The sequence below is a fragment of the Phyllobates terribilis genome, unplaced genomic scaffold (genome assembly GCF_046119375.1).
Source record: "Phyllobates terribilis strain yellow unplaced genomic scaffold, ASM4611937v1 Scaffold_3__8_contigs__length_932513732, whole genome shotgun sequence".
In the NCBI taxonomy this organism is placed as follows: Eukaryota; Metazoa; Chordata; class Amphibia; order Anura; family Dendrobatidae; genus Phyllobates; species Phyllobates terribilis.
This window is the reverse complement of record NW_027362763.1, coordinates 703,370,447-703,397,882: the sequence shown is the minus strand read 5'-3', so window position 1 is coordinate 703,397,882 and position 27,436 is coordinate 703,370,447. Positions and strand designations below refer to the sequence as shown.

At 38.8% G+C, this 27,436-nt stretch overlaps 1 protein-coding gene across 1 annotated transcript in view; it reads left to right on the top strand.

The window, feature by feature from the left end:
- Window positions 1–26,581, top strand: part of PROX1 (prospero homeobox 1) — a 92,826-nt gene extending 66,245 nt beyond the window's left edge. Inside the window, exon 5 of the mRNA XM_073671960.1 lies at window positions 16,342–26,581. Coding sequence (XP_073528061.1) covers window positions 16,342–16,527 — 186 coding nt within the window. The 3' untranslated portion in view covers window positions 16,528–26,581. The remainder of the gene's footprint in view (window positions 1–16,341) is intronic.
- Window positions 26,582–27,436: the final 855 nt, after the last annotated feature.

Below are 27,436 nucleotides of genomic sequence, written 5' to 3'. Positions count from 1 at the left end.
CACTTCCTCATTGTGCAGTAGATGTTCGCCGATCACCGAAAATGAAGTGGGCAGAGAGGTCTATAGTCTTTGTTTTAACGTCACTCATTACCCCTGTGTCTCCTTCTTGTCTTTTTTTTTTTGTCTGTGTGTCATTGGCTCCAATTCGAAACCCCAGGTGAGATCCACTTTATACCTCCTTACTCAACGTCTCTATTAGTTCTACCGTATCGTGACCCTTTTTTTTTTCTCAACATCCTTAAAGAAAAAGATACAGTGTAATGTTGCTTTACTTTCCTTATTGTTCTTTGTTGAGATGAACAAAGCATTTTCTACAGTGGCTATAGCACATAATTATACAGCTTTCAATAGCAGTGTCTTGGCACATATCAAAGTTCAGAAGAGGCTTTAGAAAAAAAAGATGTTTTGTGGCAGGCTAGGGAGGGTCTCATCTTTCCTTCAGAAAATAGTTCAAGGCTCTTCTGTCAAGCTTCCCTACTTAGAGCTTTCTCTCCTCCTGCTTCATAAAGTTTAAAGGGGATTCAGTGGAGCTCTGTGATCTCTTTCCTTTGAAAGATTGTGCACAGAGCAGTCCTTTGACTTCAAGAGTTCACAGATTCATGTCTTTAGGTATCATATGTCTGACCTTATCAGTTACTCTATTTAATGTAGGAGAAAAAGTCTAAACGCTTTGTGTTGGTCTGTTTTGCATCTGTGAAATGATTTGGTGAAAAGACCATCCTTTTTAATATGCCACAGAGAAGCCATTTCTGGCTGTAACCTACCCTGTGGATCTTTAGGAAAGACAGAAAAGGGGTAAAAAGGGGGACAAAAAAAAAAAAAGCTCCGGCCTTGTGTCTTGTACATGGATGATTTCACATTTACAATACAATTATGCAATAACAGTCCCGTACAAAACAAACTTTTTTCTTTCCGCTTTCTGCCTTCCCACCTCTGTCTGATGCGTCGGTGCTTCCCTTCTAACCAACAAGCACAAGCATTAAATACATTGTGCTATCTGGCCGCCTAAGCTTAGACGGCCCTAGCATTTCCCTTGCTGTGACCTACCCTTAAGGCCCTTATAATTAATTGTCCTTTAGAGATGAGGAAAGTTCAAAGACAGTGTGCGCCAGCGATGTCTATTGTCTGACATTCACATCTCCTTCATTACACAAAAAAGGTTATCAATAGGCCGGGTACAGACTCATTTCTAACAGCTGCTGGTGATTTATTTGGCGTCCAGCACAGAAATCAATCAGTTTCTCCATTTCTAGAACGGGACGAAAAGGAGATATTTCTTGGTGTTGTGTATTTCTTTGCGCATTGTAGCTAAGAAGTTCTCTGGCATTAATTTGGATTTTAAGAAACTCTGCTGTCTATGAAATGAGTCAGGGGGTTCTAGGCGCAACACAGTTATGTCAGAGATGACTAACTGCAAAGCTGTACTCTCTGGCCGAGCTAGCTGCAAAGCTGTACTCTCAGGGAGGACTAGCTGTAAAGCTATACTCTCAGGGAGGACTAGCTGCAAAGCTGTACTTTCTGGCAGGGCTAGCTGCAAAGCTGTACTCTTAGGGAAGACTAGCTGAAAGGTTGTACTCTGGGAGGACTAGCTGCGAGGTGTACTCTCAGGGAGGACTAGATGCAAGGCTGTACTCTCAGGGAGGAGTAGCTGCAAAGCTGTACTCAGGGAGGACTAGATGCAAGTCTGTACTCTCAGGGAGGAGTAGCTGCAAAGCTGTACTCTCAGGGAGGACTAGATGCAAGGCTGTATTCTCAGGGAGGAGTAGCTGCAAAGCTATACTCTCAGGAAAGACTAGCTGCAAGGTTGTACTCAGGGAGGACTAATTGCAAGGCTGCACTCAGGAAGGACTAGATGCAAGACTGTACTCTCAGAGAGGACTGGGTGTAAAACTGTATTCTGTGTGAGGGCTAGCTGAAGGCTGTATTCTCAGGGAGGACTAGATGCAAAGCTGTACTCTAATGAAGGACTAGATGCAAAGCTGTACTCTCAGGGAGGTCTAGTTGCAAAACTGTAGTCTCAGGGAGGACTAGATGAAAAGCTGTACTCTCAGGGAGGTCTAGTTGCAAAACTGTACTCTCAGGGAGGACTAGATCCAAAGTGGTTATATCAGGGAGTACTAGATGCTGAGCTTTACTCTGAAGATGGACTAGGAGTAAAGCTGTACTCTCAGGAAGGACTAACTGCAAAGCTGTACTCTCAGGTAAGATTAGATGCAAGGCTGTACTCAGGGAGGACTAGGTGCAAAGATAAACTCTCAGGGAGGACTAAATGTGAAGAGGTTATGTCAGAGAGTACTAGGTGCAAATCTGTACTCTGTACTCTGAAGAACTAGGAGAAAAGCTATGCTCTCAGAGAGGACTAGCTGCAAAGCTGTCCTCTCAAGGACGACTAGGTGCTAGGCTGTACTCTCAGGGAAGATTAGATGCTAGGCTTTACACTCACAGAGGACCAGGTGTTCTCTCCGGAGGACTAGGTACAAAGCTGTACTTTCAGGGATTCCGGTACAATCACCCACAACCTTGGTTAAACTAATGAACTAATGTCTGACTTTAGACTATATTATTCATTAGACGAGGATAAAATACTTTTGTAGTCAGTTAGAAAATCCCAGGGGTTTCGATTTTTTTAATGACCTGGACAAAACTAAATTGTTTAATAAATAAAACCCCTCAAAACATAGGCACCAGCAGCACACTTTTCGGCACAATGGCACCATAGCTTCATATGCCGTGACTATAAAAAGTAATAAAAACATTAATCACATTTCCTACCCCCCAAATGCACTAAAGGTCAGTTGTTTGGTGTCCTAGGCAAATCCTTCAGAGTAGTTCTTAGCTAACCTACATATATATTAGCCCATTAGAAGGCCGTATTAGGGTGGGTTCAGTTGCTGTGGATTTTACTATAGGCTAGCGACGTGTGTTGCAGAGAGCTGTGTGGATCAGGCTTAGGAACTGAGCCCACTTCATACCCGGCAGATGCCAAATGTGTTACACAGTCGGCATCTGCCTGTAACTGCAGCTGCCGGAGCTAGCTCTAGTCGCTGCTGTTAACCATTTAGTTGCTGCTGTCAATCACTGACAATCATGGGGAGCTGATGGGTTTCCAAGGAAGCTGGTGACCTGCGGGAAGCCCCCCGTAACTGTTATCTTAGTCCCGGGTTGGGTTTGATAGGAGAACCGCAATTACACTAAATACAGCGGTATTGCAGTACATAGTATAAGTGATCAAGTAACCGCGAGTGCAAGGCCACTATGTGGACTTAAAAAAAATAAAGTAAAAATTAAAAATAATTTCCCCATTCAAAAATAAAGAAATGAAAAAATTAACAGAAAAAACATATTTAGTATCATTGTGTCTGTAAAAGTCCGATCTATCAAAATATGATATCATATAAATCGTACATTAAATGCTGATAAGAAATGTCAGAGTTTTCAGTCCCTATACTTGCCTAAAAAAATACAACACAAAATGATCAAAATGTCACATGTACCCTAAAATGGTATATAAAAAAGTACAGCTCAGCACATAAAAACAAGTCCTCAACCAGCTCCACGGACAGAAAAAATAATAAAGTTTTGGGGCTCAGAAAATAGTATCAAAAGCAAAACATTTTTTTGCAAGGTTCTGAATTTTTTTTGACCACTAATATATATGTACTACAATATGCCCTAATTTGTTGACTTAAAAATAAAAAAAAAAATAAATGGATTTTGAAAGAAGGGAAGGAAACAACGAAAGTTGGGGAAAAAAAAGAAAAATGTCTGGGTCCTTAAAAGGTTAACATTAAAAAAAAAAAGCAAAATAATACAAAAAAAATGCAACATAAAAAATGAATTTAAAAATGTATTATTGTATACCAACTACTTGTGGCATTCTGCAAGTTAGTAAGTTGAATCTGTGGAGCGAGCGGCTTGTATTCCAAGAAGCAGCACCAGGGTTCTTGTCAGGTCTTTGACTGATACTCTTAGCAATTTGACCTCCCTGTCACTGGTGTCAGTCTTTAGCCCATGACCTCAACTTGCCAGAGAACTTGAGAAAATCAGGAGGAATAGCTCATTTAAAATGAGGCTCTGGCCTGACAAAACAGGATCATTGTTAGCAGAGTGTTCCCAGAGCAGACATAATATGCATTCTGCTCTGCTAAACTGCAAACATGGCGATCATTCATGCAACAGGTTCTCTGTACTTAAGAAGAAACTGTAGATACTATCGTACGTAGACACAGCTCATACAGTAATGCAAAAAAAGGCTCATCAAAAATTAAAGCTGCTCTTATGAATCTTTAATTGGAAGCAATGAAAAGGGACACAGGCGAAGCCAAGTGTTTTGTTTCCAGATTCTCTTCAGGGTTTGCTCGCTATTGTGTGTTCACTTTCTCAAGCAGACATTCACTTTACAAACTGACATAAGTCACTTCTGAACAGACAGGCAGCTGCCTCCCCGCAAACACCTAACGTATTCAGTGAAAGCCGCCGTCAGGTGACGAGGCCTTTTACCACTTTCCAGACCCCGCCGCTTATTTCCATCACAACAAAATAATGCTTCCTGCAGGCGCTGCTTAAATCTTCCAGCAGGAGCAATCACTGAGACATTAACTATTCCATCGAAACAAATGCACTTACAATGCTGGACAAGACCCAAGTGCCATGTACCCTGACATTGTAAGAATAAACACACAGAGATGATAGATAGATAGATAGATAGATAGATAGATAGATAGATAGATAGATAGATAGATAGATAGATATTAGACAGATAGATATGAGATAGATAAGATAAATGTGAGATAGATGGGTAGAGAGGTAGATAGACAATAGATAGTTATGAGATAGATAGAGATAGATAGATTTTCCTAAAAATGATGGTTAGATAGATTGACAATAGATAGGGGGTTAGATGGATAGATAGAGAGATAGATAGATATGGCCAGGATATGAAACAACATTTTCTAACTTTGCTATGAAAAATAATATTGATATACAAGTCCCAAGAAGTGCCACAGATAGATAGATAAGATAGATAGATATTCTCAAGAAGAATAGATAGAACGATATGCTGAAGAAAAATAGAATTTTCAGGAAGAAAAGATAGCTAAAGGGACAGATGGCTAGATATTCTCAAGAAGCATGGATATTAGATGGATAGATAAATAGATTCCGTAGCTATGAGATAGAAAGATGGTTAGATATTTGATTGAATGATAGATATGAGACAGATATTCTAAAGAATGATTCAGAAAGATACATCGGGAATAGATGATAAATTCAGATGAGCTTTCTTTTCTGTTATTACACGTTAGCAGAAGATTTGAACATGGAATAATTCTTGGTCAGTTTCTTTTGTAGAAGTGACTGATCCACTTACTTACGTCAGTTGTATTTGTTTTCTTGTATTTGTTTTTTGTCTTCTCTAATATCTTTTTGTGACCACGTGGTTTATTTTTGCAGAGATTAAGATAAATTTATAGGAAGTCAGTGTGTAAAAGCATAACCGAAAAGATTTTAAAATATTCCCATGAACTGACAAAAAATGGAGTTCAGTTTTGTCATATATCGCTATCTTTTGTTTTTTTTTACCTATCATAATTTTTCCCCTTAATAAATCCAAAATGTAGGGTCTGAACATACCCACTATATGTACCAGAATATTAAAATGTCAGATTATGGGTCTCCCATCATAGTGCAGTGTTAACTTGACTCGCCCTTGACAAAGGTAGCCTTGAAGGTCAGATGAGCCCTCTGGAGCAGCCAGAAGGATCGCTCACATGAACACCCCCGCCTCCTCCCGGCTGAGAGAACTTATGTGACCTCATTTGCATGTTGCATGGGGAATCTTCTTGCTCCCAATCAGGGTCAATTAGTGGATAATCAACGACTCAAATTTTAGCACAGCATCTAAAATGAGAACAATCTAAAAATCACTATAAGGTGCCAAATATTATTTAACTTCTTAATGAAAAAAGTTCCACAAATAACAACAATTAATAGCAAACTACGGTTCATTTGTGAAAGCTCTTCCCCATTTATTCCTATGGAAAGATGTCCCTCAGGACACCATATTATAGCACAATTAGGGACATTTACGAAGCAAAATACACCAGAATTCTGGATTGTATTGCAAAGTCCCTAAGGCCTCACTCAAATGTCCATTATTTTTTTCTCGTACATGAAAAAACGGACCAATTTCCATCACTGTCCTGGGTTAGATTTACAACGGTGTTTGGTGAGTGTGTCTGTTTTTACTATCAGTGTTGCATCAGTTTTTCTCCTATGCGAAAAAAAAGCTTCTCATACCCACTAAACAGTGAAGAATGGATAAAACATTTATGCCATCCGTTTGCTGTCCTTTTTTTTTTTTCACGGTCCCATTAAATTGCATTGATGAGTTTTCTATGTGACTCAAATAAAAATGAACATGTCTCTGTTTTTGTTTTGTTTTTTTGTGGAAAAACGGACATGTAAACAGCCATATGGATTACAATGGGTACGTGTTCGCTGGTAGAACATGTATGTGAAAACACATTTCTGAATGAGGCCAAAGGATACGATCAGACAAACTTATTTTTGATCCACATGCTGTTTGTGCGAAAACGGACGGCATACAGACCAATGTAATTCTACGTACTAGTTCACGTCAGGTCAGTGTGAAAAAAATTGCAGCCATTCATGTAAATAGCAGGCCGCTCCTGCACCCGTTTGCTATGAGGACAGCATACAGATCTACACATGGAGCCAAGTCACTTCTACAACTTGCAATTTGAGTTTTTTAATGGCTGTCTGAACGTACCCTATGTTCACATGGGCCACTAGACGTATCGACAAGTTGTGGACGTTACTGGCTCCATGTGCATCTCCGTTCACTCATCCGCTCAGCAAATGAGTGCAGGAGCTGCCGACATTTACAAGCACTAGCCTGGTCCATAAAGCAGACCAGACTAGCACATGCTGCGATTTTTTTCCATGAACACCTGAGATCCATGTGGAAATTCACCTATATGCACTAGAATATAGTTTAACTTTGGGTCAGTGTGAGTTTTCCACATGAACAGCACACGGTCCAAAAAAAAAGGTTAATCTGAATTTACCCCAACACAGATTGTAAAGTGCATAGAGTAAGGATTATCCTGAGCAGCAGCTGAAAGCAGATTCTTAAGGAGCTTGAGCTAGTCAGCTAAAACAGCGCTGCAACACAATGTTAGAGGCGAAATAAGGTAATGAAATATATTACAAAAATTCAGAATGTTGCAAAAGGCTGATCAATAATTTAAAAAAAAAAAATAGCTTTGCAAATTTCTAGAAAAGTAGATGTACCTAACAGAACTGTTCCAAATTTATTAATGGCATGCCATATTATCTCGGTGCCAAATATTGGTGTAAAGTAAGCCGAGAGTTATAGGAAGAATGAGAAGAGCATCATCTGCTAGATGCTCCAATAATACAGTGTGCACTCTTGTCTGATATTGATTAATTCGGGCCACTATTGATACATCTTTCCCATTCGCACTGCAAAAACTACTGTTTTGCCTCAATTTTCCAACCAGAGCAGGAAAGTGGGGGGAGGGAACAGGGGCCATGCATTTCTTTGCAGCCTGAGTGACCTATGACAAGATGATAGATGCTAAAGGCCGGAGGGTTTTCATCACCATTAGGATTTGTGTTTTGCCACATATTTACTATTTGCAAATAGGCAGAAGAAAAAGTATTTATAAGACGTAATCCACAAAAACTAAGCATATATAACAGCACAATGAATGCACAAAAATAAAGTGATCATTTCTCTGCTGCAAGGCTCATCCTGTCTAATAATCCTATATCCAGTTTTCAGCCTCCAACTTATTAAATCTTGGCAATTTTCTGAATCTCGTTTTTTTTAGGGCCGGTGCAAATGAGAAATTGTGATTCTCCTCTCGGCGTATATGCATGAGGGACGTTAAAGACTTGTATTTATTTTCCCCCATTTCACCTTGTGTACAGTCTGGTCTGTGACACTGATGGTGATTATGTCATTATTTTACTCTGGGGGTCTCTGGCACATCTGCAGAACTGATGTACATCTTCTTTGTTACGCTGGCATACGTCCCATATCACCAATGCTTCATTAGCCTTAGTGACTGCCTTCTTGCCAGACAAGAATGCCCAAATCTGAGCTTCTTTTGTGCATGCTTGTTCATTTATTCATCTTTGCGTTTCTTGTGCTTTTTTATCTCCTTGTATTTCTAAAGAGCAGATGTCTGTGCCCCCCTCTCCCATATCTCCTGAGTCGCATGGGGAGAAGAAAAGTGACTCCTTAACCCCTGTGGGATCATGCTGACCGAAAGTGACCTTTAGCCTGGGTTTTACCCCTAGTGTGTATGAAAAGAAAGTAAAAAAATTACATTTTTCACGGCGTCGGAAATTTTGATATATTCTAATAATTAACCTAAGTTTTACATCTCTTTACAAGGAGAACTCTTTCTCATCTGGGGAATTTTTGGATATTCTTCACAACCCCAAAAAATATATAGGAAAACGTGTTTCAGAACGGCTCTTATCATATTAAAGTTTGTTTGCCCGGGTTTGTAATGGATGTTAGCTAGAAGTTTGAAGGCCACATAGTTTGCAAACCTTGGTTGCAACACATTGACCCCTTTAAAAATCAACTTTATCTGGATGAGAAAACTGAGTTCTGTTTAACAAACTGTCTGCCTTGGCAGAAGTTATCTAGAAGCTGAAATCTGACTATTGATTTTTTTTTTCCGTAAATTTATTTTCAAAGACCGCTACTGAATTTGATCATCAGGACAATTCATGTGACCTTTCCAGTGTGTTAGGCATATTCATTAGTTAAAACACCTTCCTGTCATGGCGGCGACATGCCACCTCAATGTATCATCGCCAGGTGGTGTATTCACAGCAGTTGACTTTTACGTCAAAACCATCCACAGTAGTAGGATTTGTATAGAAAGTAAATTGGTTCTGCACTTTGGACAATCTTGACTTGTTAGAAGAGTACCTTTAAAATTAGCTGATAACAACATGTTCCTCTACTTTATTCCCCAGCGATCATGTGTGGGAAGCCTGGCAGTAAGTGTTCAGTTTCCCTGCAGTGCCACCACAGGTGAAATGAAGTATTACACATTGCTGAAGTTCTCATCTGGAGATGATCTTTGTAACTGCTCTCCACTAAGACCAATACATAAGAATCCAGAAATGAGGACTCCGCTCTATTAACTCAGAATTCCCTGATAGAAATATGATAATGTTTTTTTAACACCTTAAGGGAGGGGTCTATATTAGACCAGCCTGTATAGAGAAAATGAAAACACCCTTATTGGGGCTATCCCATTTACAAGAAACCCGTTAGGCCATTTTGAGTTAACAGAATGGAGTTCCTCATCTGGAAACTCCCTTTTAGAGGGTGTCTGGTTAAGACGAGTTATTAACTAGCCACAGGGTAGTTGATAACTTATTGATCGGTGGGGGTCCGACCACTGGGAGCTTCACCGATCAGCAGAACATGGATTCTTTTAGGCACGGGATATTAGGCCATTCATTCTCTTTTTGGCTGCCAGAATAAGCCGATTGCGGCGCTCGGCAGCTTCATAAGAAATTATTGAAGAGGAGGTCAAGCATACGCACTGCCTCTTCATTATAACGGGAATAAAAGTGCCAATCAATGTTGGTCCCAGTGGCCGAACCGTCAATAATCAACAAGTTATCGCCTATTCTGTGGACAGGTGATAGCTTGTTTTCACCAGAGAGCAGTTACCAAGAGCATCTTCCCTCACTTGAGGTCCGAGAGTGTCCATACATCACACAGGCAGTCCATTGATTTTACTGGACACAATGTAATACTCCAGCTCCCCTGTGGTGGCACTACAGAAAAAACTGATCACTTGCTAAAAGGATCTTCATCGCTGATCACTGGGAGTCCAATTAGCTACTTATTAAGTATGTATTCTACTGAGCAGCTGCTAAAGCTGATTCTTAGGGAGGTTGAGCTAGTCAGCTAAAACAGCTCTGCAAAACTTTTCTTGGGACAGAAGGAGGCAAAATAAGGTAATGTATTATGTTACAAAGCTTCTGAATTTTGCAAAGGTTGATCGATAATTTAAAAAAAGATTGCTCAAAACAGACATTGCTCTTAAATAAAACTTGCCCTTAGTGTAAGAAGAAATGAGCCTTGTGAATAAACACAAACCATAACCCAGTCCTGCATGACTAGTTTTTTGTAAAGATAATTCAATAGACGACCCTGTGTTACACTTGTAGAACATAGATGAGAAGGGATTCATAGTGGATCCATTCATCCTTTCTTCTGTCCATCGAAATCAGAGAATCTATATGATACCGAGTGGTCAATATATTGGTTCAATTCTCTCCCATAAATGGAACGATTTATGATTTTTTTCTTTAACTTATTTACAGTGTCCAGATTTTGCTCTTATATTATTCCCGCTGCTTCCCTGAGGTTTCCGTTTTTTGCATTATTTAAATCCGTCCTATGGTTCCAGAGTTGTGGGCCTTATTATTTAGTGATAATTGTCATTACTAAGTGGGCAGGTCTCACAGGTCAATAATGCTGAGCAGGCTTAAGACATGCCCCCGATGATCCTGTGAGCTCCGCCCCCTTGTAAAAGTCATAAAAATTACCCATATCTCTGGAGCTGTGTGGAGGATTTTTTAAAAAAAGGCAAAAAAAAAAAAAGGAGTACTAATGGGAACAGAATAAGAGCAAAAATGGTCATTTTTGACCTGTTAACAGGTCCTATTTAAAAGGAATATTGGAAACACTAGGAGTGAACTAAGAATGGAGGGTGAAGAAATCATCTAATTCTGATTTGGTCCCAAACCTAAAATCGGACAGTATCGCAGTGCAGTGTCAATTAAAAAGTTTTTGTATTTTGCTGTAGAAACTTATCCCCCCTCCCTTTAATTGTTAGTTTATGTCTTATATGAGTCTTCTTTTCATATTCTTACTAAATTATTCACTAAAGAGCATTTTTAGGCAAACCTGCATTTTTAGTTTTTTCATTTCACCTTCTTAGTAGTCCATAACGGGCCAAGTCCAAAAGAAGGCAACATGTACCTTCTCTGTTAGGAGGAAAGGTTTCTCCTCAGTCAATATTTACAGGACAAACAGCCGGGGGTAGCAGAGTTTACTCAAGGGAATCATGTGCACATAAGGGTGAATGAATCCTCGGTAGAGAGCTCCAACTGTTTGTCTCATTTCCTCAGGTATCATTTGATCTTATTTTTTTTTCCTGCAACCTTTGATATTTGTTTTTTTTTCCGCCAACTTCATAATATGAACCGAAAAGTATCAAGTCTACTGAGCAAAAGTATAAAATCCAAGTGTGAACAGAGCCTAAAACATGGGAGAACAATGATCCATAGGATTTAATCAAACAGTGCCTCTAGTGGGCGAATATTTTAATGCACACTAAAAAATTCTTGTCCTTCAAAATAGTCAAAAAAATGTGTGGGGGGCGTAAATATAGTGATTTCAGTCGCACTCAAGCCCTGGAGCCCAAAAGATTTCTTTAACCCATATGAGAAGACCAATACTACTAAAGTGAACTAAAACTACCGGTGATAGTTGGAGAGTTTGCATTGGGGCTCACAAGCTTCTACTTACACCATCTCATTTTCTTCTGTCTAGAAGTCAATGAAAAAAAAAATCTCATAATATCAAAAAATATAATATAATATCAAAAAAAAATAATTTTCTATAAAAAAATATATAAGTCAATTAAAAATAATAGCAAAAAGTTCACAAGTAGACTTTTTTTTCTAATTACTTAGAAGATGGTTTTGCTGTCCCTAAGTCAATGTACGTTCTCAGCTCCAGGCCATCCAAATAGTGAGTTCAGCGGGAGGGGGGTCTTTATTTTATTCGTTTAGGGTTTTTTTTTTTTTTTTTTCAATTCATGATTGTAAAACCCATCTGAAATATTCATGCAGAATTGTCTGAGAAGCAGTTTGTGTTTTATTTACTGCGCAGGAGAACAGCCTCAGTGGATTAGTTCTACAATACCCGTAACAAAAGCACGACAGCTGATGCATGTGATGTTAGAAGGTGACAAAACAGTTAAAGTATGCTGCTGGCTACAGGCAAGCAGTCAGCAGATGCAGACAAAAGGATTTGTGACAAGAATAACTTGAGCAGTCAAGAGTATCCAAAATACCAATACCCTTTTCTCCTTGACATTGTCTTCTCCTTACTGTCAGCATTGTATTGTCCTATTATAGGCAAGAAACCTATAACTCAACATTTATCCAGAGAGGCAAGACTTTCCAAATAGTCCAGCTGTTCTCCATGGACCCCAAAAATCTCATGATAGATAGATGTGGGATGGATGGATAGATAGACAGAGAGATGGATAAACAGAGAGATGGATAGATAGATAGATAGATAGATAGATAGATGTGGGATGGATAGATAGATGGATAGATAGACAGAGAGATGGACAGATAGACAGAGAGATGGACAGATAGACAGAGAGATGGATAGATAGACAGAGAGATGGATAAATAAATAGATGTGGGATGGATAGATAGATAGACAGATAGATAGATAGATAAATAGATGTTAGATAGATAGATAGATTAGATCCAGGATAAATGGAATAGATTTCAAAACTTTGACTTTTATATGTAAAATACAGAAGATATAAGAATGTTACTTCTGACCCCCGTGTAAATATATAGTACATTTTATCTATTCACTTATGCAGGCGTGAGGGTAGAACATAAGACACGATCTGTAACAAGCGTTTATATGTGTAGCAAGATGTCACATTGAATTTTTAAGCAATATTTGCACAAGTTTCAGCAGCCATCATCATCTGCTGGTCATCAGGCCTATGATCCAGCCGGCTGCTGTGGTTCACCTTGCTAGTAACTGTCTCCATTGTAGAGACTGGTCCACAGCCCCTGCCTCCTCTTTCCATAGACCTGGGTTGGTGTAAGGTCGGGTCCAGCCACACAATGCTCGTGTTTTCCGATCATAGCAGAGTGCGGGGAGCTGAGTGCTCACAAGCCAGGGTTTATTTTTTGAGTGCTCAAAAAGAGCTGCTGCTTCTTCAGAAAATAGGAGAGGCTGTCTTCCGTTTAACCTTTGTAATTCCCGTCTATTCTCCCTGACATTCATTCAGCTGCCAAGAGCGCTTGGCAAGGCTGGGGCAGTGCACACGTTCCAGTGACCGCTAACCTTGGTATGTCCTGACACTTATGATGTGTATCTGCAGGACACAGAAGGCTGGCAGGCTGCTATGTCAGGCTTTTATTATGGACTGCAGATGCTGGGGACAGTCAGTTTAATAAAACAAATCAGCCTTGAAGGTAAAGCAACTGAGAAGGAGGAGGAGGAGAGAGGAGAATCTTGTGCCGCATGATTGAAATAATGCAAAATCTCCTATGAAAAATAAACCATCTCTCAACTGAGGGGCATTGGGCTAGTTCTTAAAATTTTTCTTCTTAAAAAAAAAAAAGTTTTTCTAACCAACAGCTTTCTCAACATTGTGGGGTCGCTTAGCCAAATATCTGATCTCATTGTTTTGCACCAAGTTGGAAAGAGGAAAAGTTGTGCAGCTGAAGTGTCATCAAAAACTAATTTTATGATATTTTTTTAATACCTCTGGGAGGCTGCATCATTTGTGCATCTGGTGTAGGCTTACGTTCACATTTCTGTTTAGGATCCATTTATTGCAATACAAATTTTTTCAAAAATTTTTCTAATTTTTTTTTATATATACTGTGAATGGATAAGAAATGGAAAGCAAAATTTCCATTCTTAAACAGATCTGTTTTAAAACGGAAACTTTAGTATCCGGTTTGTATCTTTTTGCATCTGTAATTGTTCCAGGTATTAAGAGTGCTTAAAAATGTATTCCATAGCAGATGACCATCCATTATGATCTGTTTCTCTTTGACTTTAATGTTAAAACCGACAATTTTTTTTTTTGGATGGAAAAAAACTTGTGCAGATCATGTTTTTTTTTTTATCTTTACAAAAATTGGATAGCAGATGGAATAGATGCAAACTTTATATTTTAGGGGAAAAAAATATTCAAATTATTGGGCCATGTAACAGAACAATTTATGTTTGTTTTTCTGCTCCTACAATGGAACAGAAAAATGGGAATAGAAACGGAAAGGTCTTAAAATTAAAGGAGTATGCCTCATAAAGAGATGGCGTGTCTCTAAGTTGTGCCATCGCTTTATGATAGGCTGACCTTTGGGACACCTATGGATCTTGATGAAGGGGGTCACACACTGAACTCATAAATTTGCCTGCACAGTACCAGTCCTGACCAGCAGAACCCATCAGAAATGACTGTGGTGACTGTATCAGCACTGTGGCCTATTTGTTTCACGAGCTCAGACAAACACCTATCATAAAGTTATGCCATGCCGTGACTTTTATCAGTTGAGAATAGCCAACTTGCAGTCCCATGTAACTCCATAGATCAGGGTTGAATTCTAGCACAGCCAAAAAGACAGCTGCCCCAGGGTGTCCACTGTTTGGTTGCCTACCTCTTGCCGTCTTTTCACCAGCTTTGACATGGTGGATAAGGTGTAACAAGGGCACTACTGTTATTTTGGCACTGTTTATACTGTGTGGGCTATATTATATCATTATTCTTATGCCTTAAAACAAACATGTTTTGCATAGAAGACTCCATAGATTTGTTTCTGGCCCCAATACTGATGATGACCTGCTCCTGCCGCATCTGTGTCTTCTCCATCAATTGAAGTGTGCACATTTATGCAAAATTGCCGTCCAGATTTTAATTGCCACATAATCCTAATTTCTGCACTCTGTAGCTTTGCACTTTATTGTCAATTGTTTTCAAAGGCCTAATCCCTTAGATCTGCAGTGCCAATTAGCAGTAAGCCTTGACGTTAAATATTTAGATACAATAACCATCTCCAAGAATCCTCCTGATAGAAGTACTATACACTTCCTAAACTATGATCTGTACATAAAAGCCTGGGCAGAGTTGGCAGTCAGACACCCGCAGTGCAGAAGTGAACTAGACTTTACGTCAATGTATAGCGTCTAGGAAAAGTTTACATTGGAGACAGTCTATCCAGTCTAAGTCTCATTTCCTTAAAAAAATGATGTATAACAACCAGATGGCTCCCTTATTATGTTCACAGGTTACAATTTTTGGGATAAAGATCCCTATCAAGCATACAGCCTGAGTTAAAGGGGTCTAATGGGGTGATTACCTATTCTCAATATCAGATCGAGGGGTGGAGAAATCAATCGACTGATTGAAAGGGCCGTGGTGCATCAGACAACATGGCACAGCTCCCTAAATCATGTAGAGGTCGTGAATGGTACAATAAGTTCTCTCCTTTTCACTTGTCTGGGAAAGAGCTGCAATACTATTCCCGGCCACTACACAAAATTTATGGATCTGTGTCACATTGTTGGAAAATTTTTGGGTGATAGGCAAACTGAGGACTTTTTCAGTGTGTAATGTCCTTGAGGGTTTTCCTTCTTGGAAACTTTGGAGGGTTCATGTGGCCTCCAGGTTCCTCTCCCCACACACCTAGCTCACCCCTTTTTGGAGAGTAAAACCTCGTCTTCAACTTTTCGGCTACTGCTAGTTACTGAGTCTGCCGCCCAGGTTGAAGCCAGAAGCAATACGGGCTCAACCCTACATCTTGGCGAACGGAGATGCTGTTCAGGTCTTCTGGCTCAGGGTATTTGGGAAGGTTTGTAAAGTTCCTTCACTTTTTGGAGAAGGTTTGCGATAGGCTGTATCCTTTTTGAGTGGCAGACTGCACTTTTGAGTTAGCACTTGGATGTAAAAATGCACGTACTTGGGCTTTCAACCAATAATGACCCCTTTTTTAAAGGTAGCTTATAGCCATGGATATACCAGTGACTTGTAGTAGGTTTATTAGACCTCCTGTTGCCCTCCCTATGAGTCATCCAGGCAATGTATCTCTGAATATATATGCAGAATTGACCAATAATTTAGTCCTAAGTCATCTATCTGTATTGTATTATTCTGGCAGGATGCCCTTTATACATGTCAGGCGATCTCGCGCATCCATCGTGGCATTAAACACGGTGTGAGAAATCTTATAAAGATCTCTGTTCTTCGCGAGCTTATCTTTCTTCCCTATTCTTTTTCCAAAGATGAACATTTGTCTTTAAAGTCCTTCTATTATTAGCCGCCTTGACATGCAGATGACAATAGACGTCTGCCATAATTAGAACGTGCAGGTGTCCGGTAAGCCCTCATCTCGCAACGAAGAACTGTCTCACTCCCCTTTGAAGAATCAGGGGGCTAGAAACCGAAAACTTTTATTAATACCATTGTCTCCTTGTATCAGCAGGTTCCGGAGAGATTCCTGGAAGTGGCGCAGATCACATTACGAGAGTTTTTCAATGCCATTATAGCCGGCAAAGACGTTGATCCTTCCTGGAAGAAGGCCATATACAAGGTTATCTGCAAGCTGGACAGCGAAGTCCCTGATATCTTTCGTTCCCCAAACTGCCTACAAGAACTACTTCACGAGTGATGATTCCACTGCTGGTTCTGAATGTACAAAACTGACTTCTTTCTTTTTTTTTATCGCCTTGCCCCTGTCCTCTATCCAATTCCTTCGCTCCCCCGAAAAGTTTGTGCGCGTGAGTGTGATTGCAACTGTGTACCCGTGTGTACTCGACGTGCACATGCATAGAATATCTGTCATGAACTTTATTTATATCTCCCCCTTATTAGCTATAACATGTGAGTAGCTACAATCTCTCATCCTCTACTAAATGTTTTATTGAGCTCCCTGTAATTATTACCGAGCACAATAAGGTCGACGAGTCTGATGTGTATATAGTATATTAGGGCATTTGAGAAATGTCTGTGTACTTTACTGTTACTTTTTTTTGTCATTCTGTGGATTTTATAATCTTTTCTTTTTTTTTGTTTATTTCAGCTAGTTTATGAACTGTTTTCATATTTGAGGTCATGTTAAACTGTATCTGTCATTGGAACATTAGTGGATGTAGCCATCTTGTATGCTAAAACCTTGCAAAGGTGCAGACCCCCCAGCAGCCGTTGTGGAGAGGGTTCCTGCTCTGGTTGATTTTTTTCCTTCATTGGGTCCAGGGTTCCTACTTGGACTGACCCCATCCTCATGGGTGGAGTGAATCTACACATGCCTCCCCAGCTCCAGTGGCCCATATTATTTGCTAAGACTTTACCCATAGTAAGTGGTAAGGTGCCGACCCACCAGTAGTCCTCTTTGTGGAGAGGATTCCTGCTTAGGTTGACCCTATCCTCATGGGTGGAGTGAATCTACACAGGCCTCCCCTATGCCACAGGTTCATATCTTACACTAAGACTTTACGCATAGTAACTGGTAAGGTGTCAACCCACTGGCATCCTTTTGTGGAGAGGGTTCCTGATCGGGTCGACCCCTTCCCCATGGGTTGGGTGAATCTACCCCATTTCACAGTCTCATATCTTATGCTAAGACTTTACCCAATAAGATGCCAACCCAGCAGTAGTACATTTCCTTGGCTGCATCCACTGTGTTCAGACGACGGCTTTACACTTTAACTCGTTATATGACATTGCCGAGTAATATTCCCACTGACGACAAAATGGGGAGGAATTCAGTTCTCTCCTTTCGATCCTGTGTGACATTATTACTCAGACGATATAGGAGTAGATTTCAAAGAAATAAGATATGGCACATATAAAGAATGGTTACTGTTCTACTGATAGTTAAGCAAATACTTTGGCAGCCATTCTGCCATCCTGTATACTCGAAGGTTAGTGCCTCCATATTGTGTATTTAAAGGGGGCTATTACCTGTTTAGGCCAGCAGGGAATTAACCTTAACGCACAAATTTTAGCATATGAGGTGCACGATGCAGGACGCTTGGCGTTCTTAATTTGATTTTAGTGTGTCCTCCGTGATATTACGCTACAGGTGAATTTATTATGATGTACTAGATGCACTTACCAGCTCTTGTGGCTAGGGATTGCTGCTCAGGTTTACCCCATCCCCATGGGTGGAGTGAATCTAAACTAAGCTCTCCTCCACAAGCCCATGAGACGAGCCTCATTTGATTTTTCTCTCTTTTTTTTTTTTGCTACGGGCCCCTGTCTCCTCCATGTACATCCCTAAAATGCACTAATTATGACTCTCACAGTTAGGAATATTTAGTGCCTGTTCAGCTATGACTTTTTGCATCAACCTGTCCCATATAATGGTTTTGCAAATGGCCGATCAAGCACGGAAATGACTACTGCACAAAAATTAAGCAAAAACCCTTCCAGGGCCAAGGAGTCAGACCACTGTGAACGACATGAAAGTCCGGTCATCACTGGAAACTAAAAAGTTAATGCTGCTATCCCCTGTGAGATTAAGGGGTTAAAAAATGTCATGAAATAGTCGCAAGCATTTTGCCTTTTTTTATGGACATTTAGCAAAAAGCTGCACATGATTTAATCCATTTACTTCAAGTCTTCTCTAGTAATTCACTACTGAATCCATCACATACTGTAAGGGACGGATGACTTACCTCAGGTTAGATACCCGCTGGATCGCCTGCCTTTGGTGTTTTTTGATTGACAGGTTCATTTTTCGTAGACATATAGGTAGTTCAGCTGTTTAGATAAGGAAATGACTGGGTGTAAAGTTCATCTTAAAGGGGATGCATAGATTTTTAGAGGCCTCTTTAATGAGGACCTATCACTTGTCATTAATAGGTAGTTGTTTTATCTGGTGTAAACGCTGCTGTTCTCCTGAATCCGGCATTGTTTGTTTTTTTTTCTCTATGCCTCTCCATTCCTGACATATGGCTCTCTCTTTCCTTTATAAAAGTCTAGTCTTCATAGCCAAGTGGGCGTGGTAATAAAGTGTTCTCTGTGAGAGTATTCTAGGACCATACCCATTTGGCTGTCAGGACTAATTTTATATACAGGGAAGAGGGAGCCATATCTCAGGAATAGAGAGGCATAGAAACAAAAGAAAAACAACGTGGGATTAAGGAGAACAACGGCATTTACACAAGATAAAAAACATACATATTTATGGCAAGTGATAGTTTATAGAGGGAAGCCACCAACACGTCCTCTATGAGCCATATTCATGTAGCTAACAATTAGCAGAGGCATCGATTGATTTCAATGGGTCCTTTTCGTTCATTTCTGGTCCTGATGTGGGATTTCCTTGATTTCCTTACAGAAAGACATTTCTATGATCAGATGAGATGGAGGGGCCCCAATTTTAGATATTAATCTTCCATATATGACCCCTTTATGTCTCAGTATACCAAACAGCAGAGCATTTAGTAAGTAACATTGAGTTAAAAAGAGAAAAAACTTTCCCTATAGATGAAAAACCACATGGGTATTTTAGTTTTAGAAGTTGTAGATCAATTCTCGATTGAACGCTGTTGTCCCGGGGAAAGTTTTTGGACAGCAAGTGAGTTGAAAGGAAACGTGACTTCTGAGTCTATCAGTTTAGTCAGTATGTGTCAAGCTGCTTATCTGCATAGAAGGTGTCCTTGCACAAGACTGTTCTCCCCTGGCCCCTGTTTTCGGCACTTATTAGGTCACGTCCTTAAACACTTTGGACTTTGGTGTAATAATTAACCTATTCAGAAAGGCCTGCACTTGAGAAACCCATTGCCGATCGCTAAGTAAATGGATATATTGAAGACACATCCTTTTTAGTGGCACTTGATTTATTTTTTTTAATATATATATATATTTTATGTCTCTAATAAATATATTGGTTTTGAGTTAATTGTAATAAAAAGTTATCGTTAATATAAAAAGCAAATATTTCCATAGAGGAAATGGTTGAGTCACATTCATTTGTCATAACTTGGGTTTTTGGGAGAAAAAAAAACTTCCAGTCTCCTGGCCCTTATAACATTATGCAAAATGTTATAAGGGCCCCTGAAAGGCCTTTCTCATTTGGGACAGGGAGACTTTTTGGACTCTCAGTCTCCAAGTTGCACTTTTCCACCACCCTCAATGATTCATAGTTGCAGTATTAACATTCAAGGTTTTATTTCTGCCCCCCTTACCATCCAGAGTTTTCTAAATCCCACCACTATTGGACCTTCAAATTTGACGGGATTGTTTATAAAAAAAAAATCGCAATAGTTGGTATAAATGGTATGTAATTGGGTCAAGTATTGTAATAAATGAGCGTTTGCCTATTCTCATTTAGTTCTCCTGTGGTTGGCTGTATTAATAGTAACTTTTATGGGCGTGCTGGGACACCTGTTCCCAAACTTTACAGGGGTCCTATCTGTTCAACCTAAGTCTCCAATATAGGACAGTAGTACCGGCATCACCGCATGCAAACTCCAGCTACTTACCCAAGCTGGCGACTGGTCTGGTCTGGTAGTAGGAAACAATGTACTGCCACCAGTAAAAGTGCTCCTCTATGCAGTGGATTGAGGGGACAATCTCAAAGTTTGGGCAGCAGCAAGTGTCAAGTGGCTGCAGTTTAACGCCTCTATCATGGCCGACTAACCAACAAGCGGTTCTTCTAAATTGAAATCATCTACGATGAATTCAGCAAACCACCAGAAGTCCAGGTCTTGTGGTCAGAACACAGATTTTAGTCTTAATGACTGCAAAACTTGGCACCAAAACTGCCATTTGAAAGGTTTCGTTAAATAGATTTTCTTTATAAAATGTCCAATTTTTCCTCTCGGCTCATATTTGTAAATCAGTAGTTTGTAGGGCCTTTTTCTAATCAGGCATTTAGATGTTTTGAAACCTGTAGAACAGCGGTAATTTTGTAATTGTAATATTTTGGAACTTGAGCACTTTATCGTTAAGGTGTAGGCAGTTTTTGAATCTCTGAAGATGCGGCCTATCCAGCTATTGAGAGACCACAACTTCCAGTATGAGAATTTTAATCTACCGACAGCAGGAGATCCACAGGTTGTAGGTAACTGGAAAAGTAAATTCCACACTAATATATTCGTGCCGGAGTAAGATCACTAAACTCCAGGGAAAGTGACAGATTCATCTTCAACCCCAGACCATAATATTTTCCCGCTGAATGAAGAGGCCGTTGTCGTTCTCATAAACCATTTCCCCACCCACAAAGAAAAAACTGCTTGTGCGTTGCTGACTGATATTTAACATAATCTTTTCCATTTTCCCAATTTGACTTTGAAGTGTGAAAATATATCCGTTTCATTACATTGCTAACCTGATATCTGCAATTTCCCTTCATTCTGCTGAGAGATTGAAACACATCAAAGTAATTACTGTCAGCACAAAAAAAAGAGAGAAATCAGCTGACATTAGATTCATGGGGACAATCGTATGATGCCCTGTCATTATTGTGTACGAGTGTTAATGGAGTAAGCACAAAATACTATGGCGCAGGCAGCAGTGGAGGGAGCATAGCTCGTGTGTCGACTGGGCTTCCTTTTGTGATTTTTAGTCATGTTTTGTTTGCATTTTTCTGGGTCTATTGATTATAGTTGTAACTTATACCGGTGATATGTTATCAAAAATTGCAAGATCGTATATAAACATATGTGAGAAGCACAGCTTATTTTATTGAACCTGTAGCACACGGGGTGCACGTGCTAAACCGAGACTGTTCAAGCGGAAAAGCTGCCCCTTTTGCCCTTTACAGCCAATTGTTTTAATTTAAAAGTCTACGCTAAGTGATAGTTGTACTGCAATCTGTACATGAGAGTGATAGGATTTTTTAGGTCAGAGGAGTAACATGAACCCCAATTTAAAATTATATACACTGTAGAAATTTACAATATTGATCTTATGGCAGAGTGACATTTTAGGCTCCCTCAGGCTCCATAACATTTATGACAACAGCATAGGATTTCAATTTAGTATTTTGCGTAGGTTATAGTAAATAAGAACCCACTAAAAAAACGAATTCGGAAGTTAATGCCCAATAATAGAACCCTTCTAATTAATGAAAAAGTATAACCAAGATGTAAAAAAGAAAACAGATGTTATAAAAAAATATATATAATCAGTTTTTTTGTTTTACTGTAGATATTATTTATTCCATTTCCTGTACTGGGCATAGAAATTTTAACTGAGCTTCTTTTAATAGCAGTTAAAGATATGCTTTACAGCAGCCACATGATCCATAGGAACTCATGGGAGAGTGTTGTGGGCATGCCCTGTGATCCGTGCACAGGTCTCTGTGCTGGGAGAGAAGGAGGTGAGCTGTGACCTCTCCTATTGTGAATGCTGGATTTCGATATCTACTGTATGTGGTGGTGATATCAGTCGTTGTACAGGAAGGGGGGCGTGAGCTGTGACATCACCTATTGTGAATGGTGGATCCTGTGTTATCTACTGTATATAGAGGTGTTATCAGTCATTGTACAGGAGGGGGAAGAGGTGAGCTGTGACATCACCTATTGTGAATGGTGGATCCTGTGTTATCTACTATGTACAGAGGTGTTATCAGTCATTGTACAGGAGGAGGAGGTGAGCTGTGACATCACCTATTGTGAATGGTGGATCCTGTGTTATCTACTGTATATAAAGGTGTTATCAGTCATTGTACAGGAGGAGGAGGTGAGCTGTGACATCACCTATTGTGAATGGTGGATCCTTTGTTATCTACTGTATATCAAGGTGTTATCAGTCATTGTACAGGAGGAGGAGGTGAGCTGTGACATCAACTATTGTGAATGGTGGTTCCTGCCTTATTTATATAGGTGATATTAGTCATTTTAAGCCTACCTATGATGATAATGAGATGACAGCGCAGAAGTGATCTGTTTATTACATTTTTAAGGTGGACATTTACTTTAAGGCTAAAGCAAACACTTTCCTTCATGTCACGTCACTCTCAATGGTTTGGCATCATATGACTCAATCCTTGGTTTCCCCCCAGTAACCAGCAGATATCAGCAATAGTCACTCTTTGTGCCGCTTACTCCATGGTGTTCGTAAATATGTGTCTAGTTTGTCCTCAGCGTAAATTCTTCTCTTCTGAAGATCCCCCCCTCCGTGCTCAATCTGCAGCCTAAGAATAGATTAATATTTGAAGGCTGATGTGTAATAAATCTCTGTTCTGATAAGTTGGGCCTTTCAGTAACTAAGGTGATTTACAAGTGAATTACGTCTGGTTTGCCTGTGTGCGTAGGTATCAGGCGGTGAATGGATATGAGATATTAAGACTGGGCACAAGGGTTAAGAGTGGAGATAAAACATGATTCTCAAGGTCATTGTAGATGATTTAAATCCTTGCATTGTACATGGTAATATTTCTACCTTCTCTTTTTAGTAATTATATAGTGATGTGCCTATAAAACTTAAACACACCAGCAAATATAGATTTTATTGTGCACCCAGGTCCCCTCTTTCTTCAACTTCAATGTTGTGCCTTGCACACATTCACTATAGTTTCCAAACTCTGGGTCTCCAGATGTTACGAAACGACATCTCCCAACGTTCCCTGATGGAAGCTGTAGTTTAGCGATAGCCAACGAAACCACAATTTAGAGACCTTCGGCTTACAGTTTCATTTACCTTTGCCGTTGGCTCTACACGAGTTGCACAAGATGACCAGTTTTGACAAAAACAAAACTCACGAGATGCTCATACTATATGTGGGCGCCAAGTTGTTGGGCTGATTTTCTAGCATGTCCCGATAATGTCTTGAATTTTTATCATGGGAAATTGGGAGTCCTTAATAAAATTTGTGGGACACACCCATGTGATCCCTATAATTTCCTTATTGAAATTTAACAGAAAGGTAACAGTGGACCCACCCGTGTGGTCCTCATAATCCCTGGAGGCTTGGAGCTTCATCAGCTGCAATAAGCACTATACGTTTTGTCTGTTTATTACCTATGCATATTTTTTGTGTTGTACAGAGGGGATCGGGAGGGTTAGTAGAATTTTTTTAAAGAAAACTGTTTTAGGAAAAAAAAACTTACAATACGGCGATTTTGTTGCCCTTTTAGATATTTGAACTTTTTTTTAAAGGATAATAGCTTAAAAAGCAATAGATAAAAGCAACGATGGATGAGATTCATCATTTTTCTTCAGCATTTAATATGGGGTTTATCTTTTTAGGGAGTTTGTTTTTTTCCTCTCTTTGGCTATCATGCCACATTCTGGGGAATAGTTAGGGATTTAATAAGTTCCATCTAATTGCAAAAAAAATGCAACCCACCCATTGTACCAAAACAAGACATATTCAAGGACTGCAATAGGGTGTAAAAGTCCCCCAATACATTACAGGAGCCTCAGGGCTTTTTTATGGGCATCTAAGTCATGAGGGCAAATCAAAAATTACAGCTATTCTGAAACATACATATATTTATGTAATTATTCTAAAAATCTCATTTTATTATATGGATCCATCAATAATAATTTGTAGTTGGTGATTTAACCTGGAAACAAGTGTGCAGTTCCCGTACAGTGCCGCCACAGGAGAAATTAAGTATTACAGCTTGCCAATTGAAAACAGTAGGCTGTCAAAGTAAATGAGTCCTCCAAAGTAAACTCAGAAGTAAACTTTTATTATTCTTTATTCTAGCAAAAAAATAAGCCCTATCATATATATATATATATATATATATATATATATATATATATATATATATATATATATATATATATATATATATATATATATATATATATTTAGTCCTATTCCCAGTCCTATTGGTGATGATGATGAGTATATAATCCCCAATATTTTCCAGTTTTGTAAATGATCGCTCTTTCACTTTAAGTCATTTTTTCCCCCCAGAGTCGTGCCTCTGAATATTATTAGTTTTGTGAAATATTTTGCTGGTATAACTTGTGACTGAATACTGTATATTTTAGGAAAAAAAAAAAATTTTTTTTTTCTTAAGCAGGTTGTGTAAAAAGGGGGGGGGGGTGTCTTTTTTTATAAGACCTTGTATATATTTGATGAAGAAGTTAAGCAAAGGAAAAATAAAATAAAACATTCAATTTCTATAGAAAAATCTAAGAAATAACAAAAAAGGAATAACAGCTACGTTGAAATAAAAAAAAAACTTTTACATTTCGAAAGCAGCGCTGTCTTTGAGTATGCACACAGTGAGGTGTAGATAACGATATACAAAAGTGTTTTATACATATATATAATACAGAATGACTTGTGCTGACACAGACGCCTACACATGGTTGATCTATGGGCTACTGTGACAATGTCGAAGCTCAATAAATACATAAAAGTAGTCATTTCTTTCTAAAGAAAAAAAAAATGAAAAAAATAAAAAAAGATCTTCACCAGCAACTCTGTAAAATAAAAAAAAACAAGTTTTACTAAACAACTGGGACGTCATTATATATGAAAAGTCCATTAAAATAAATCTATTTGCTAAATGTATAATATATTACATGACAGTATATAAAATTCTTTGTGTATCTATTGCTCTTTATTTTATTTCTGCTGTTCGCTGTGTATTTAACATCTCATGATGAAGTAGGAATTTTTTTTTTCACGTTACAAAATAAAAATTACATTATGTGAATAAAATGGTTTTATTGCACTTAGCACAATCTCTTTTTATATTAAATCCTAGTTATATAAATTCTGCCTATATAGGAGTGTAAAAAAAAAAATAAAATGAAAAAATAGATTTTTTTTTTTCCAATTTTGTTTCTGTAAACAATTGCTATACTAATGCGGTGGAGTTTTTTTTGTTCCCCTTTAAGAATTTAAGTCCCTTATATCTCAGCCAAACTAGAGAAGAAAAGTATAAGAATTGTTTATAAGAAATGTGTATTTTACACTGACTCTTGATATCAATCGCTTGCTCTTGCCGTTTTGATAATGAAAAAAAATATATAAAAAAAAATGACTGGCATTACTCAGATGAGTGAAAGGTTATTACATGATGAAAAAAATAAATTCTGAGTCTTTCTGTGTGTGTAAATAATGATAAAATTGTGATGAAACACTGCCTTTATATTATTTAGCAATATGTTGTATATAGCATTATTATGCTCGTTTTTGTAATGAAGATCATATAATTTTAAGATAGTTACAAATAAAATGAATGATTTTTTTTTTGTTCTTTTTTTAGATAGAGGCAATTTTTTTGTGGATTTTTTTTTTGTCAGTTGTTCTGAAAACTTTGCATAATTTATTGGTTTAATTTATCCTAATTTATTTTCATGAAGGTGTACATTTTTTGTATTGCCAAGGATGTACTGTAATAATTTTTGATGACACTATTAGAAAATAAAATGGCCATTCCATTTCAAGGAAGAAATACATAAAAAAAAAAATAAATGTTAAAAAAAAAAAGAAAAAAGAAAAAAACTTGTTGTGGTAGACAATTGATTTCCAAGTTTCTATACTTGGCAGCTCCGGAATTATTGAAATGCAGATGAGGATGTAATATGATGGTGGTGATGATGTGGGTGGGAGGGGGCAGGGTATTTTATTGAGTGTGTTTTAAGCTTTTTGTATACTCTCCAGACTTTAACCTTTTCGCTTTGTACCACTTAAAAAATTCAGTAGTTCAATTGCCTTGTGTGCCTTCCATCTTCTCTGAACTGAATGTATGTGCAGTATATATGCAAGCTTGTGCAAAATAAAATATAAATTACAAGCTCATTGTAGTTCTTCAGGTTTATTTCTAGCTTTTTTGCACTTTTTGTGTTTGGGGTGGATTGCAATGTTCGGGGGTGTAAGGGGTTGTCCGGACTTAAAGAATTTGGATCTATAAAAAATAACTAATTGATACTCACCTACCAGCGCAGGCTGCTCCGTAGTCTGCACTGACACAGGAAAAGAAAGTGTCAAAGCTGTTTTCTTTATGTAGACAATTTCATATAGCCTAGTTGGGCCCGATTCATCAATACCAGCGCTGTTCACACCGGTCATGATGAGGGTTGTGCTAAAGTCAGACGCTCTTGACTCATGAAGAGCGTCGGACGAGCGGCGTACATCTCTGTGTACACCTCGCCACAAATCCTACTGCTGCCCCTGCTGGAGTGGTTTGTGGTGTAGCAAATGCCGCCGCTTGTCATGAATTTGACAAGTCACCACTCCACCATTCCATCCCATTTTGTCAGAGCTGGGGGAAAGTAGCGAGGAGAAGAACACCAAAAGTGGCAAAATTTAGACATAACTCCGCATTGCTCCTAAATTTTGTAACTTTGACGTTTTCACGCCAGAATTCTGTCATGAAAGCTTTGATGCATCGGGCCCATAGATTAGATCTTAAAGGTTCTTCTCTCACATCTCTCCAAAAATCTACTTAAATCACTAGTAAGTAGATGTTCTTTGTATTAACAATATTCTCTGCTGTCTGCCACCAATCCTTCTTTGAGGGTTCAAGGAGTCCAAAAACGCAAACACCCACAGAGAAGATCTGTAGTTTATGCCCAGTTGGTTGAAGGGAAAATTTGCATAATTATTAGCAAGGAACATAACTTTGGAATGGAGGGGCACAGAAGAAAAATAA